The sequence below is a fragment of the Phyllostomus hastatus genome, unplaced genomic scaffold, assembly GCF_019186645.2.
Source record: "Phyllostomus hastatus isolate PE091 unplaced genomic scaffold, TTU_PhHast_1.1 phas_contig_40, whole genome shotgun sequence".
NCBI lineage: Eukaryota > Metazoa > Chordata > Mammalia > Chiroptera > Phyllostomidae > Phyllostomus > Phyllostomus hastatus.
Genome location: NW_025333872.1, coordinates 40076850 through 40094248, shown reverse-complemented (window position 1 = coordinate 40094248; position 17399 = coordinate 40076850). Strand labels below are relative to the sequence as shown.

At 39.4% G+C, this 17399-nt stretch overlaps 1 protein-coding gene across 1 annotated transcript; it reads left to right on the top strand.

The window, feature by feature from the left end:
• Positions 1-16062: 16062 nt before the first annotated feature.
• Positions 16063-16869, top strand: GJB7 (gap junction protein beta 7). Its single transcript, XM_045843554.1, is given in 1 exon segment — positions 16063-16869. A coding segment is annotated over 1 exon segment (807 nt).
• Positions 16870-17399: the final 530 nt, after the last annotated feature.

Below are 17399 nucleotides of genomic sequence, written 5' to 3'. Positions count from 1 at the left end.
ATTTTTTTTTTTTTCACTTTTTTATCTTTAGTTTCCAGCCTCACAACCATGGGTTGGAAACCCACAAGGAGAGGCTGAAACCTTTGCTCTTGTCTCTGACCTTGGTGACAGGAGTACCCTGAGGAAGCCCTCAGACAAAGAGCTAAACACATGTCTGATCCAGGCGTCTGGGAAGATGACGAAGGATCCTGGAGAAGGTAGAGCAATCTATCGCAGGTCCAGCTGCTGCTTCCCAATAGCTCAGTGCATCAGCGTACCAGCAACAACCTGCCACAGTAGCTGCTGCTTCCCTTTTACCTTCCAAATCTCCCAAGCCTTGTTGCCCAAGCTAATCAGGAATATCCGGGAAAGGAAATTCTACGAAATGTAGTTCAGCCTAGACAAATGGACAGTTTACAAAACCACCATAAAGTTATTCATTATGTCTCACTTTTCTTTGAAGAAAAGAAGATGGAGATGTGTTTCTTATAAGATTATTTTCACTGGGTATAGAATTTTACTTTTTCACTTTTTTTAGTATTTCCATAAATCATTGTGTTGTTTTCTGGAGTCTACTGTTAATGTTAATTAATCAGCAATCAGTCTTATTTTGTTCTTTGAAAGCAATGCATCTTTTTATTGATTGCTTTCATTATGGTCTTCTCTTTGTCTCTGGGTTTCAGTAGTCTTACTATGATCCACCTAAGTATTTTTTCTTTATATTTAATCCTGTTTGGGATTCATAAGGCTTCTTGAATTTGTCTTGATAACTTTCATATGATTTAGAAGATGCTTAGCCAACAATCAAATCTTCTTTCTATTTTCTCTCACCTCTCCTTTTGGGACTCTAATTATTCATACATTAAAACTTTTCTCTGTGTTCCAAAGATCTTATTTTTTTTTCATATTTTTCATCCTGTTTTACCTTTGTCCTTCAGCCTGTGTTATTTTCTACTGATTTTTTTTCCAGATTGCTAAATCTCTCTCAGCTAATGTGAGATAATAAAAAAAGGCAGTCTGCATATTCTGTTGTCTCTTTTTACAATGGTAACTTTGTTCAATTCTTTCTAGAGAATGAACAAAATAAACAAAATAATTTCTCTCACATAGCTGTTCATAATTTTCTTTATAATTAATAATTTAGAATAATTATTTCTAGTTATTTTCTTGTAATAATATATAAATTGGAGATTATTGTCAATTTGGGGAAGGCCTCCATTACATTTTTCCATATTTGGAAGAATTATCCAGACTCAAATCTCCTTGATACATCAAACCTCATTTCTTCTCTATAATCCACATCCTTCTGGTGTTGGGTTTCTTTGGACACATACAAATTGCAATGATACCTCAATTTCTGCACCTTTGATTAGGGCAATGAGCGAGTGGGCACAGAGGGCAATAAGATAGTTTTGGAATCACAGCATCGTGTAATAGCTTAACTCTAAACAAAGGTGAATGTGAACCACACAAATATATCTCACTAAACCAAAACTAAACCTGGAACAACTTTCCCTTAGCTAGATCCTCAAAATGCCCACAGCCACTCCAACTCTATCTGACAGGAGGCAAAGCACAATGAAGGAGAAATTGCAGCAGAAGGAGACAGCAGTCTCAAATGATTATCCTGTCAGTTAAAATGTCTTATATCTGCAAACTTTATAGAAAAAAATAACAATGAGAACACACTGCTAGGGCCCCTCCTCCATGGTCTTGGAGGGGGCTGTGCAGGTGAGGGGCCTTGAAGTTTAAGCTTCATTAGCTTCAGGGTAAATCTGTCTTGTGTTTAAATATTGAAGACCCTCCAAAGAGTCAGCTCATCTGGGATAATCATAGACCAAGAAAGGAGAGCTCAATCCTTGCCCCCCTTTATATAAATTCACATACAGGGTCTTGGGGAGATTCAGTGCTACATCAAACCCTGTCCCCTAACAGTCTCATTTCAGTAGGACTTTCTGAGGGGAGGGGTAAGAGAGCAATAGTTGTTACCCAGATTCCTCCTCCCTGTCTAAATCTTCAGTCAAATGTATTGCTTCCAGCTCTCCTGCTCTTACTCTCAACGTTCTCAGGGACAAAAGTGGTGAGGGTGTTCTGAAACACATATTCAAAAGGCCAAAATGAATAGAGCCTTGACTACTCCACTCCCCATTCTCCCAAACCCAGCGAGATAGTCTTTAAAAAGAAAGGCCATTGCACTCGCTGGGTTTACTTCTCAGCTTTTCCAGCAGGCTAAAGAAATTGAACAAACAGTCCTTGAGATTCAGGGTGTGACCACAGAGTATCCACTTCGAGTGCTGTAATCTTAAATCTATGTACAGCCATATGCAAGCTGTGCACAGTTAACTGTGTTTATTATTCCACAAAGGGCAAAATGTAAACATACTTGGCTATTAAAACTTCAAAGAATGGACAGCTACTTTACGTTCCTGTTTACTTTATGGAACACCATCTGCCGAGCTGTTAGGACAAGAGGCAGAGTGGTGCAATGCACAGACATTAAGCCCTGAGAGGGATTTGAATGTGTGCTTCTCATGTGAAACACAAAAAAGATGTCTAAGATAATATTTAAATGTTTTTGTTAATTTATCTGTTTGCTTTTTAGTTTGGTCAAGGACTGGAAGAAGCATTTTACCTGATTATTTCATCTTCAATAATTATGTCTGTCTGTCTGTCTATACATATGAACATTTTGGCCCATCTATCCCATTGGAATAAGCAATGATCTGAAGAAATAATGCCTCTACTTTTAACACATTGAGATTCCTTTACATAGGGGAATCTCAAATTGCTTCAAATGTTATTCATTACTTTTCCAATCTTAAATTGAAATACCACTTACCAAATGCCTAAATATGGCAGAAACAGTTACCCAGTCCTCTGACATGACGGCCAGGTAATCAGAGCTATTTCCAAGCATATAATGAAGCTACAGTTGCAATAAGTTTATTCCAGTCACCCTGGAGTGTAAGATCCTTACTCATGTATGTATTTATGTTTTATTTTATTAATCTCTAGGTTACCTTGACAGACTTATAGATTTTCTATATGAAATGGGATTTTGTTGCCTATACTTTTGTCTCCATTTGAAATTTAACTATTCTGTTTTGGGGGGAGCATGCAAGCCACTAAGTGAAGAACTGATTATCTGGCAAAAGTTGATGGAGAAGATTTAAATGTGTGTTTATTCTCCAATATCTGCATTAACATCTATGTGCACACAAAGCCATTCATATTATTTTTAAAGCAAATTCAAATAAGGGGAGAGAGAGAAAAAACCTTGGCTTACCTATCACAAAAATGACTGTGACACTATACATACTGTGACTATAAAAATTGCATCTAAGTGTTTTCCGATACTGTGCACTCGTTTTTTTGAGTAAAGGTGCACAAAATGTTCATGAGGGAAACAGGGCCTTTTACTGTGACTCCTACAACAAAAATTAACTGGAGCTATAGGCACATGGATCTGTCGACTTCAAGCCCTGTCAAACCCTGACAGGTTTGAGAAAGTGGAGGCTAAACTGATTCTAGGGAATATGTGAGTTCCTTTTTTGTAGGGAAAGAAGATCTCAAACATTCCTTGGACATGAAAAAGGCTTAAAAAATTTGATGCTCCGAGCACAGACGCTGAAAATGTGAGCCCTTTCTGGAAGGAGACATGGCATCTGGATGGGGCCAGGAGCTACGGCTCTGCTGACAGCCAGCTGTGGTTCGGGCACTTTGTCACACCCCTGGGTTCAGAAAGGGCTGGTTTAAATAGTGGTTAAGAGCAAATTGGGTACAGGGGGTCAAATATATGACAACAAAAGGAGTGGTAAACATGCAGTAGAGTACACAGGTATCAAATTATAGTGCTACATACCTGAAATTTATATGTCATTAACCAGTGTTACTTCAATAAATTTAATTCTTAAAAAGTGGGTAAAGTCAATGAGACAATGCTTACATTTTCATTTACAAGTGTTGAAAGCTCATTTGAGATACAGAAATTGTGATTAAGTGTGACCTCTCCCAGGTATTCTGTCCCCAGGGAGCATTTTTACTCAATCCTTTCCTGTGTCAGTCAGAACGTGGATGAATCACCTATGGCCCCAGAATAAGATGCAGCGGCTCAAGGCACAGACTTTGTAAACCCACTCTTACCAGAATGTGAAACCTCAGAAGCACTTGATGTTAGAAACATCCATATTATAAAAGAATATTTATTGTGTTCCTGGAGTTGTTCTAGGTGCCATAAATCTCCTACAAGCAGCTGGTGTAACAGAGAATAGCTGTTATGAAGAGATGGTTTCTTGCTTCTTCGTGTACATCTCTTGTGTTCACAAATTGTACTGAAAAGCAATTGTGCCGCCACAAAGGGTAATTTTTTGTTTGATTTTGAATTCTATGCATACTTCCCTCCTTTCTGGTGCCACTTGTTTTGACAGGAAGTCTCACAACCCAAGGTCAGTGCTACTTCAACAGACAGAGATAATGGCAGCTACCACTTATTGAGCAGTTACACTGAGGTAGGGAATGCTCCTCCTGTTTTGCAGACAAGGAGATGAAGGCTAAGAGGACACAAGCATCTTGAGCAAGGACATGTAAAGTAGGAAACAGGTCCAGGATTCAAACCCTGGTTTGTCTGAACTCAGAGTCTATGAGCTCTCCACAATTGCAAAAAAAAAAAAATCTAGAAATATAAAGACACGAACCAGGAGTTACTGGAGTTACTGATAAGTAATTCCATTGGACCTTGCCTCTCCTAGGTAAACATCTCCAGTTGCCCCAATCCTTCTTTTCATGATGTTTAGAGACACTCTCTCTATCCTGGTCACTGTCTTCAAGACCTACATCAGTTTGTCAAAGGTTCAGAACAAAGCACAGTGCACACAGTGCTCCAACTGTAACTAAGCTGAGCAGAAAAGACTCCTGACCTCCCTTGGAAGAAGCATTATGCTGAAAAGAAATACAGGCTACCTTCAGAGCACAGTGCTACATACAAGATGGTTCCCAGTGCACAGCGGTGCTAATACTTCATCGCTGCAGCCAGCTATGATGGTAACTTGTAAAACCTTAGTCATGTTCTTCTCATATGGCATCTGCATTCAACTCTACTCTGTGGTCTTTCTTAACAGAGTGATCACTAAGACAGGTATCCCCGAGGTCCCCACCCTTGTGCGGTTTATCCAGGGGTATGCATTGGATATTTGGAGGCTCCGGCTCATACTGCTTTGGTCTGCTCTGGGCTCTGCCTCTTGCTGACATTCTACAGGGCCACATTCTCACACTGAAAAGAAATCTATCAAGATCCAGATCTTAAAGGAGCAGAGGAGCATAGGGTCCACAGTATTCACTCCAATCTTTGTCCAGTTCTGCCTTCTCTTATTTCTCCCCATCCCGAGCTTTTTGGACCTCAAGAGGGTGTTATTGTTATTACCACATACCACTCTTTTTGCATTCGTTATTATGTTTGTTTCTTCCAAACAAAAAAAAGTTAGAAGAATTAAATCTTTTTATTAAAAGCATAGAAATAATCATGAATAGAATGTGAAGGTGTATGGTTCACAGGTGAATAGGTTGAGAAGGTGTATGGTTCAGTAGAGGTACCTTGTCCAGAACACACCCATGACCCTGCCTGTCGTTCCATAAAGACCCTACCCCTGTCCTGCCTCTTCCATAGAGCCGTCCTCATCGCGAGGCAGTTTCTCTCTCCCCTGGTGTCTGTGCTAGAGGTTGCAAGATCCTTGAGGTCAGGGACATTCGTCTAGAAAATTATGCCTCTGCCTCACTGGATCACTGAATGCCACCTCCATTTGGGTCGTTGCTAACATTGTGGAAAGCCTGTCCCTCTAAATCTTAGTGCTCAGGGATTCAGTGAGGCCACCTGGAAGGTCACCCTAACAAGAAAGTATCTCAGTTCAACTGTGCCTGGTGGAAGGTGTCTCAGTACAAGCAGGTAATGTTTTAAGATTAAGGATCTTAAAATGGATAAAGTTTGGTAAGTGCTAATTATGAACAAAAGAGTGGAAGTGGAAAGGGATGATCAACTGCAGAGAAAGGCTTTGGGATCTTATCATGACAATAATCCTTTGGAAACTGGGTCTTCATTATGGGATCTGGGATCTCTGTACAAAACAAACCAAAAAACGTACAATAAAAAAAAGGTTTGCTTTACGGGGTATGGAGAACTTTCATCCAGTAATAAAATTAATGTAAATTGATGATCTTTCAAAATAAACTGCATCGTTCTTTGAATTTTGTATGGAATGTGTGACTACATGGAATAATTTTCATGGATGTTAAGAGATGTTAAGGATGTCAAGAGAGACACTGCACTGAAGTTCCTATGGCCTGCAGAGGTGGCTGTCACAGTGCGCAGAAAAGAGCTCTGAGATGGGGTCTCACCCCCACTTCTCTTCCACTTTCTGTCCTGGCTCTGGGAGCTGAGGCAGGCTGCCCTCTGTAGTTCTTTTTTCTCACCTTTAAAATGAGGGCGTTAAACTTTGTGACATCTCCTATAATTGCCAACTGCAAAACTCTGCTTCTAAGCTATTCTTATTCTAAGAGAGACATAATTTCATTTTCATTTCTACTTATCTTTACTTTTAGCCAAACTCACACGTAGATATAGGTCCACAAAAAGATAACCTAAAAGAACTTGCTCTCTCCCCCCCACCTCTCTCTCTCCTCTCTCATATACATAGAAAATGTTGTCAATACTTTCTGGGGTCGGAGGAGTGATTTTTATGACACCTCTTTACCTCCTGGATTTCTAATAGGATATATGAAGTAAAGTTAAAATATGCTCATAAAACATAGACTGAATTGTTCTTTTGCCTATTGTTTTTTTTATAGATAGGATTTAATCAATAACCTCAGGAAATCATTTAAAGAGATGAAACTCATTGTTCTAGTTTCTTTGTGGTGATGACAAGGTTTTATTTAAAAGGATGTTCAATGATGTATGTGAATGGATTTGAATTTGTTTTTCCAGCTTCACTTCTCTTTTTACATATATTGTAAAGAGCAGAGACACAAGGATTCTCATCTAGGTTATGAGCCAAAGCAAACGATAAGGTTACACCTGTTTGGTTTACACTGCCTTGGAAACCACTGGGCTCCATTTTCCTGAGTCTAAAGCACTAATTCCCTGTCAGGCAAATAATTTAATCAACTCATGATTTTTTTTTTTGTAATCAAATGAGCAACCAACTGGATCTCTTCTTAATCTCCACATGTCTGTCAAGAGGTAAGCTTTTTCTCTTATGATAGTATTTATTTAATCAGAAAATGGCATTTCATGTAATTGGGTAGTCATTACTTCTTCCTAAAAAGTTTTGGAGAGAAAAGTAATCCTCATTATTATAAACCTAGACATACTGCTGTTCAGTTTTGTGCCTCATCACAGATGCCCTTTCTGGATAAGCTGTCTCTAAGCAATGCCGCTCATTTGCGATGCGTCATTGACCGGGGGCTCTTGGAGGCTGTAGCCAAGCCAGAGTGCCCGGCCAGAGCACAGTGTGAGTGGGTGTAGACGAGTGGGATTATGGGGCAGAGAGGAACGTTACGAGATTTTTCCGTGGCCTTTTCTGTGTGACTTGAGGACAACCTTTGCATGTTCTCAAGAAGTGATCCTCTAAAAATGACAATGCCTTTGTTCGTACAGGAAATTAAAATACCAGGCAAGTGGTATATGTGTACATGTTTTGACTGTATGGGTATATTCTACTCATCATTACTCACGGAAACCTCAGTGTTGACAATTTATATTCTTTGTACCCTGTTATTTACATGCATAAAACTTAAAATTAGGTGTAAAGTCATTTTACACCTCTAGGCTAATCCTTAGACATGGATCTTATGCAACAATATTTACAAAAGAAAAATCAAACATCACAAAACCAATAAAATGTAAAGTAACTAAAATTTAGCGAACAAAAAAATGTTGCTTTACTGAAATCCAATCACTACTTATTAAGAGAATAAGACAGTGACTGCAGAAGCCCAGGTCCTTTGAGTTGGCCCTGCCTAGCCCACCGTGGGCCGGGTAATGGCTTCTTCCACCCCTTGTCTCCACTCCAGGCACTTGCAACTTCATTCCTGCTGCGCTCTCAACATGGCTTCACTCGGCTCTCTCTTGAGCACAATCATGTGTTGTTTCTCATCAGCCCAGATAATTTGAGTTCTGCAACTTGGTTCCAATGTGATTTTAAATGTGATGTGACTATCAGAAGTCAGCCAACATTTTCTGCAAAGAGCGAGACAGTAAATATTTTATGCTTTGAGGACCGTGCGTACTGTTTCTGTTGCCACTACTCATCTCTGTTATTTCAGCATAAAAGCAGCCGTAGACAACAAGAAACAAATGGGAATGGCTGTTTTCCCCCAAAAAACCTTTATTTACAAAATAGGTGGTGAACTGAATTTTGCCTGATGGCTATGTAGTTTTCCAAATTCATTTGGGATTTTTAATAAAGTTATTAAATGGTTGAATCAACATTGATGTCAGTAATGAAAACTGTTGATGTAAGTTCAACATTTGAATTATTTGAGTAAATAGAAATGAGTGGATATTTCCTGTCAATATTAATATTAGATATGACAGCCAAATGATATGAAAATTACTTTCCCTTCTCACTTTTTTAGCTGAATCTCTCAGTGCGCTTGATGGGAAGGGTAAAGGCCCTTGAAGACTGTATGAACAATTTATTCTATAGCAAAACCCACAGAAGTTAAGACTGCACATTTCATCTGAGATTCTTATTTGCTATTTTTTAGGCTAAATGTAACTAATAGATATTTACTAAACAGCTACTTTATGCTAAGCACTTTGGAGGACACAAAACAAGTAGAAAACATGGTCTTCAACTCCAAGCAATATATAAGGTGGAGAAACAATCTATATAAGACTAGTTAAGATGTTATATCATCAAATGCAAAAATATGTGCTAAGGCTTAGGGGCTACAAAATCTGAAGAGAGAAAAGTCAGAACTTGGAAGGCTATGGAGAGGAGGTAGGGCAGAAAAGAGGAAGGAGCAATGCGAGCAAGTGCGTGGGGATGAGAACCACTTGTGGGCTGGAGATGGGAGACGTGGGTAGGTGGAGTGGGGAGGATGGATCATTTGACCTAAGTGGGTGTTGGTGAATGTTGGTAGACAAGATGTTGGGGACATCTTCCACTTGCTTTTCTTGCAGAGATGGAGCAGGATGGCCTAGACCTCAAGTCCAGCCAGGAGTTAAGGAAGTGGGGACCTCAGAACGGGAATGCTGAGTTTAATGGAGATTGGAGTGACACAGTTCAGGTCGAGATACAGAAGCTGGATACAAGGAGAGGCATGGCTGAGATTCCCGAGTGTTTCTAAGATCTAGAGAGGCTTGTTCCCATTCGTTTCTGAATTTTGCAGTGTTACTTAGGCACTGGGTGTGCAATAGTGGACAATCAAGGTACTTGCTTAGGTTATCAGATAAAATATATGTTGATTGCCCAGTTAAATTTAATTTCTAGTAGACAATGAATACTTGTTTTGTATAAGTATCCTAAATATTGGATGGCATAGTTATACTAGAATTATGTTCATTGTTTATATGAATAACAAATTTAACTGGATATCCTACATTTTCATTAGCTCCATCTGGCAACATTAGTCCCTTCTCTCATAAACAGATATTGATCATATAAATATGTGATTGTAAGAGGCATGAAGGAAAAAAGGCCAATATTGTAAACAAAGATGACCAAATTTAGATTGGTAGGGTCAGGGAAGGCCTCTCTGATTCAGGTGGAGGAATAAGAGCACCACAGGCGCAGGAACAAAGTGGAGGTCGGGTCTAAAGCAGGGAGTGAAAGAAAAGGGGCGCCTGGAATCCAGCACCCTGGACGTGTGCACAGTGAGGGGGGTCAGACAGGCGAGGGCACTGCTGTGCTGGCCTTTGTCATCCACGGAAATATTTGGCCCTTTTTTTTTCCTATCTTAAATGTAGTGGGAAGCCCTGTTAGGGTTTTAAGCAGAGAAATGAGACAATATAACCTCCATTTTAAATGTTAATCTGGTTATGAGATGGAGAATGAGTTGGAAGAGGCCAAGATGAGAAAAGGGGAGACAAATACTAGACAATGGATGAGGGAGGCTTGGATCAGGGTGGTGGCAGGGCAGATGAACAAAAAAGTGAGAACTTTTGGGCTGTGTATTTTGAAGGTAGAAACTTTGAACTTGAACATAGATTGGATGTGGGGTTTGGGGCAGAGAGGAGGTGAAGGACAACTTCTGTGTTTCTGGTTTCGACACTTGGATGGAGGATGGTGTGGTTTGCTGAGGTGGAGGGCACTGAGGAGGGGCATTAGGGGGAGGTGGAAAATGGAGTAAGCAATAGCAAGAGTTCACTTCTGAACATTTGAAGTTTATGAGATGGCATCCTACAGATGAGGAGGCGGCAGCTGGAGCTCAGAGATGAGCAGTCTGGATGGGAAACATAATTTGGGGAGTCGTTGACATGTACACAGAGACAAGATAGACTGAAAATGGTTCAGCACATGATTTTCTTACATGGTAACCTTCCAGAAATATATTAATAGGATCAACTTGTACATGTTTATTCTATAAACAGACTTGCTCAACTATTACAAAAACATACATGCATAAAAGAGTGATAACTCTGATTTCTTAACATTTTGTTTTTATTAAGTTTATTGTCTTCAGATCTGATTTTGTATGTTCTTTTTTTAAAATACAATTATGGACAACACAGAAAATCATGAACAGATAAAATCATATAAGAACTTTTTTATTCATAAGCATTATTAATTTTTTGTTATTCCTCCTTTTGTCCCTATTTCTATTTCCTATACAAACAGTTCTCCATAAACATTCAGATTATTTGAACTACTATTGTTCCCTTAAATTCTAAATAGGCTTTCATCCACCCACATTTTGGGGGAACTTTTGTAAAAAAAAAGTACATATATATATAAAATATACATATAGGTAAAAATATAACATAAAATTTAGCGTTGCAACTGCTTTATGTTCACATAAATTACTATTTTTAAAACTTTTTCAACCTTAAACAGAAACTCTGTAACTATTTAACAATAACTCCCCATTTTTAATTCCTTCCAGTCCCTCCCTGGTAATGCCTATTTTCTATCTCTATGAATTTCCTAGATGCTTCATATAAATGAAATCTCACAATATTTATGTCTTATTTCACTTACTGTAATGCCTTCAAGGTTCATCCTTGCTGTAGCATGTAGCACTTCCTCCCTTTTTCTGACTGAATTTTTTTCCATTCATCCGTTGATGTAATAAGTTGTTTCCACCTTTTGCTTATTGAAAATAATTGGCATTCAAATATCTCTTTGAGTGCCTGTTTTTAATTTTTTGGGGGGTATATATATCTAAAAGAGGAACTGCTGGGTCATATGGTAATTTCATGTCTAGATTTTTGAGAAAATGCCAAACTTTTTCATAGTATAGTGGCTGCACCATTTTACATTCCCACCAGCTTTATACAAGGGTTCCAATTTCTCCAACATTTGGGCCAAAACTTTACCTTTTTTTTTTAGAAGACTCGTGTAGTAGAGCCTTGCCTTCACTGTTTTTTTTTTTTTTTAAGATTTTATTTATTTATTTTTAGAGAGGGAAGGGAATGAGATAGAGAGAAACATCAATGTGCAGTTCCTGGGGGTCATGGCCTGCAACCCAGGCATGTACCCTGACTGGGAATCGAACCTGTGACACTTTGGTTTGCAGCCCGCACTCAATCCACTGAGCTATGCCAGCCAGGGCTCTACTTTTTTAAAATTATATTCATCCTAGTGTGAAGTAGTAGTTCATTGTAGTTTTGATTTGCACTTCCCTAATGATTAATGACACTGAAATCTTTCCATGTGTGTCCACAGACATGAACTAAAGAGGGTGGAAATGTGTGTGGAGGGGGTGTGCAGGGCTGAGGGGAATAAAGGGGGGGGGAATAGGACAACTGTAACAGTATATTCAATAAAATATATATTTTAAAAAGAAATCTTTCCATGTGTGGATTGCCATTTGTGTATCTTCTTTGGAGAGATGTTCATTCAAGTTTGTACCTATTTTCTGAGTTGTCCTTTGTTGTTGAGTTGTAGGAGTTTATATATATATATTCTGAATATTAAAACCTTACCAGATATATGATTTACAGATATTTTTTCTCATTTTGTGTGCTTTTACTTTCCTGATAATATTCTGTGATGAACAAAGTCTTTTAATTTTGATGAAGTTCATTATTTTTTTTTGTTGCTCATGTTTTTGGTGTCATATCTAAGAATCAATTACCAAATCCAAAAACATAAAGGTTTACCACTATGTATTCTTTTAAAAGTTTTATGGTATTAGCTCTTATTGATCCATTTTCAGTTAATCTTTTTTTAATGGTATGAGGTAGGAATCCAACTGTATTCCTTTGCATGTGAAAACCTGGCTGTCCCAGCACCTTCTTCGCATTTCCACTTTTAATTTAGATAAAATGTTTGGCAGAATTTTGCAACTTTCCAAAATTACTCCTGATGTTGAAAATTTCGAATATTTACTTTATAAAAGTATTGATTAATAAAATTTTCCAGATTGAATTCCTGTGCAGTTAACTGCTACCTCTTAAGTGAAAGGAGAAAAATCACAGAGTTGCTTCATTAGAATTGGTAAGTAGAAACTCTTTAAAAATTGGGAGTAAACCTTGGTGCTTTAATAAAAGGAATACATTAAAGATTCTTATTAAAATAAGGTGACAACCCAAATTATTAACATATAAAACAATATAGCCCTGGCTGGTGTAGTTTAGTGGGTTGAGCACCAGCCTACAAACCTAAAGGTCACCAGTTTGATTCACGGTCAGGGCACAGGGCCTGGGTTGCGGGCCAGGTCCCTAGTTGGGAGTGTGCGAGAGGCAACTAGTCGAAGTTTCTCTTGCACATTGATATTTCTCTTCTTCTCTTTCTCCCTCCCTTCCTGTCTCTAAAAATAAGTAAAAAAATCTTTAAAAATATATATATAAATTTTAAGCTATTAACTTCATTGCTTTCAAATGCTTAAAGGGTTACTAAATGGAGATTCCTATTTTCCACCTTCACAGGAACAGAGCTAGAGAAAAAAAGATATTTAACTTGGAATTAGAGTTTACTTTGAAATCAAGAAGAGGTTTTCATGACAAACTAATAATAATAATAATAATATACTTATTGAGCACATACCATATGTCAGACTGTTTTGAGCTCCATGAGATAGGCACTATTATCACTTGGGACTTGAACCCAAGTTCAATGCTGTGCCCAGACTCATCCACTATGCTAAACCAGCTCTGTTAAAACTGAACTAACATTAGAACACTCCCCACCCGGAGGAAGATCATTGCCTCTCCATCAGCAGACAATTTCAAAATAGGTTGGACATTTATCAGTCAAATGAAATTCATAATCCTGACACAGTGGATGGCATCAGTCTTTGGATTCTGTTCAAATACCTCCCCCTTTTAAAACTGCTTTTCTTTTAGCAAAACAGTGTGTATCTACTTTACCTTCCTCCCCTCTCTAAAATACCCAGCAGAGCACTTGAAAATGTTCTGTAACATCACATAAATACCTGCCCGGGTAACATGAACAGATGCCCGATGACACACATCATAAACATAATGCCTTTTATTCTTTTATAATCTTTGGGGCTCCGTTTTAACAATTCATGGAGACATTAACCTTTCAGGTGGATTTGAGAACCCTTTTTATTTAATATAATTTTGTTTGTGTTCTCAAACCAAGAACATTGGAGTATTTATTTCCTACTGAATAGAGAGCATTGTGTACATGTATCTTTGTTTTCTCTAAAAATAACTCGTAACCTTCATCCATCTCCTCAGGGCTCTCATGTGTGGGCTTGCTACATACTGTTCCCTCAGGAAGAAATAATATGATGTGCTCCAACAGGTGTCCTGTTAGAACACCACCCCAATTTTCCTAACCCCCTAGTTCCCCTCAAAGCTACTTCCATGATACTCTTTTCACTGAGTCTACGAAGTAAAAGATAATTATTTCTGTAATAGGAAATGGGACCTGAAATGGCAAGGTTTTCACCTGAGACATGACAACGTATATTAATGGCAGACCAGAAGCTCCAACCCACATCTTCTGCATAGGCAGTTTTCAACAGGAGAGATTTGGCCTTATTTCTCCAGGGCACATTTAGAAATGTCTGGAAACACTGTTGGTTGTCACAAATGGACGTGGGAGGTGATGATACAAATATGTAGCTGGTAGTGGCCAGGGATGCTGCTAAGCACCCCACAGTGCACAGGACAGTGGCAACAGAGAATTACCCAGCCCCAAACATCAATGGTGCCTCTGTTGAGAAACTGTTTTATGTTTTAAAGTAGTGGAATTACTTTGTGAGGTATGTGATTGTCTGGCCCCTGTGCTGTACACCTGTGCAATAGTGTTGAAGGTGGACTGTCGTTAAAAAAAAATTGCACCACAGTTTGTCACTTCTACCTCGACTTCATGTCTTCCTTTCCTGGGGTCAGACTTGCATCACGGTCTGATGGTTTTCTGAGCTTCTCTTGGCTTCCTTCCTGTTTCCTTTCACAGACGTTTTCCCTAATAAATTTCTTATACCTTTAACCAAAAATAAAATAATGGAAATTGGATTTTGTACCCTGCTCAAAAACAATAAACAGAGAGTGGAAATCATATAATGGGCCCAACTGACAAAAACTAGGGCCCAGCTCACAAAGTTCAATTATAAACAAGAAGCAGACAGTGCCAGAAAGACAATGTCACTGAAATGAAACAGAAGGCTCCCCAGGTTTTTATCAGCTTTTATAGGGAAAGAAAGCAAGAGACAGAGAGAAGCAGAAGAGAATAAAGCAGAATTGAATATGTACTAGGAAGATAAGGGAAGAGGTGATGAGACTGAAAACAGAAGTCTCATCACCTGTACTCTATAGGGGAGGACTGTATAGGTGATAAAGATTTCAGCAGTAAGTTGGGAGATAAATTTGAGAGATAATTAGTAGGAATCAGAAGAACTTGGTGAGCAATTACAAAAGGGTCATGACAGGAGTCCAGAATGAACATGAGATTTCTGAGTTGGGTGCTTGGATGCTGGTGATGACACTCAACTAGACAAAGAATATGGACAGATCAAGAATGGGATGTAGAGCTGGAATGATTATTTTGAGGCAAGAGGAGACTGACCGGTCCCTCCAAACCTTGTAAACGAGGTAACGGGTACGAATGTAAGTAGGCCTGGAGGGATGAAGGAGCACAGCTTGAGAAAGTTGATAATGTAGAACCTCATTTTTCATTATCAAATTGTAGGCAAGCTCAACTGCTAATATGGGACCCAGAACATGGAAGGAGATAGGGAATAACCTTGAAGGATGGGGGAGGGACACTGACAAATATAGCAAGTGAGTAGAGACTATGACTTCAGGAAGCCAGCATGTGAGGGATACCTCCTGGTACCTTGGTAACCTTGAGATTTATATCCAATTCTTTCTAGATCAGCAATAGAACCCATTCATCCTTTCAGGGAAGCCATAAACTAAAAGGCTTTGTTTGGAAGTGGTTTAGTGTGTGGGGCATGAGCAACCAAATTCCCAATTAAACTGGGTATGGGATCAATTACATCTGTGGACTAGTTGTAGCATCTCCTTGTATGAAAGTGAGCATGTCCTATGGCAGGGGTGTCAAATTCATTTTCACCGGGGGCCACATCAGCCTCACAGTTGCCTTCAAAGGGCCAAATGTAATTTTAGGAACTACATTTGAACTGTATAAATGTAACTACTCCTTAACTAGGGAAAAGGAACATGGCGCAACTACCAGGTAGAAACAAGGTGCTGGGACGGATAAAACAAGGTGAAGAGCTGGATTCCACCCACGGGCCTTGTGTTTGCCACCCGTGTCTTATGGGATTCTTATCAACATTCAGGGTTGTGATAATGCAGACATTTTCGTATAGCTGCCATAACCCCATAATCAAGTAAGACAGTAGACATACATGGTCAATGGAACAGAAATTGATGAATCATGATGAAATTTTCTTTTGCAGAATCTTGCCTTCTTTTGAGCCTAAGCCATGGGTTGGATGTTCCTCAGAGACCTCCTAAGTGGAGTGAATAAACACTCAACTGGGATTGGGCGGATTTGGCTGGCTGTTGTGTTCATCTTCTGAGTGCTGGTCTACATGGTGGCAGCAGAACACGTGTGGAAAGATGAGCAGAAGGAGTTTGAATGTAACATTAGACAGCCTGGTTGTGAAAATGTGTGTTTTGACTACTTCTTCCCTGTCTCCCAGGTCAGACTCTGGGCCTTACAACTGATCATGGTCTCCACACCTTCGCTGCTGGTTGTTCTACATGTAGCCTATTGTGAGGGTAGAGATAAAAAACACAGAAAGAAACTGTATGTTAGCCTAGGTACAATGGATGGGGGTCTGTGGTACACCTACCTTATCAGCCTCATTGTTAAAATTAGTTTTGAAATTGGTTTCCTGGTTTTATTTTACAAGCTGTATGATGGCTTTAGTGTTCCTTACCTTATGAAGTGTGATTTGAAGCCCTGTCCCAACACTGTGGACTGCTTCATGTCCAAACCCACTGAGAAAACCATCTTCATCCTCTTTATGGTGATTACCTCATGCCTGTGTATTGTGTTGAATTTCACTGAAGTGAGCTTTTTGGTTCTCAAGTGCCTTATGAAGTGCTCTCTCCAAAAGTACTCTAAAAGACTCAAGTCCTCAGTGTGTGAGGGCCCCCACCTTAGATTGGTTGAATGTGGTGAGACAGGGGCCCCTCCGCCACTCCAGAATCGCCCTTCAGCCTCCACCATTTGCATAGCCCAGCCAAGTGAAACACAGCTTCTTTGCAACATACAAAAAGGTTAAACAAAAAACCTACACTCCACCTAAACAAGACCTACTAGAGTAGGTTGGAATACAGAAGGTGTCAGCTTTAATTTGGGAGGGATTTAAAATTTTTTTCAGTATGTGTTCAGTCACGCACACCAGACAGAGGTCTCATCATTTTGTGGCAGGCTTCATGTGGCTACATGAACTGTGTTTGAATAGTTGATTGCAAACCAGTTTGAAGAAACCCAACAGCATCTTCCTAAGTGCTTGGATCTGTCAAGTGGAAGATATGAAAAGTGACATTTCTGACTAATGTGATGGCCTTCCAGCTGCCATTGAGGCACTGGCTGTCCTTCCAGGGTGGCAGCCAAGGCTCCACTCACACAGCCCTACCCAATCTTTGCAGGGAAAGACTATGGTGAGGGTGGGGTGGCAGTTCATCAGGGACATGCAGAAGCAGATCCAGTGAGGAGGCCCAGCCTGGGGAAAAGACCACAGAGCCCATGACTCTGCAGTTTGCATGTCCCTGGATATAAGTGGGTGAGGGGGGAGGGAAAAAAGAGCCA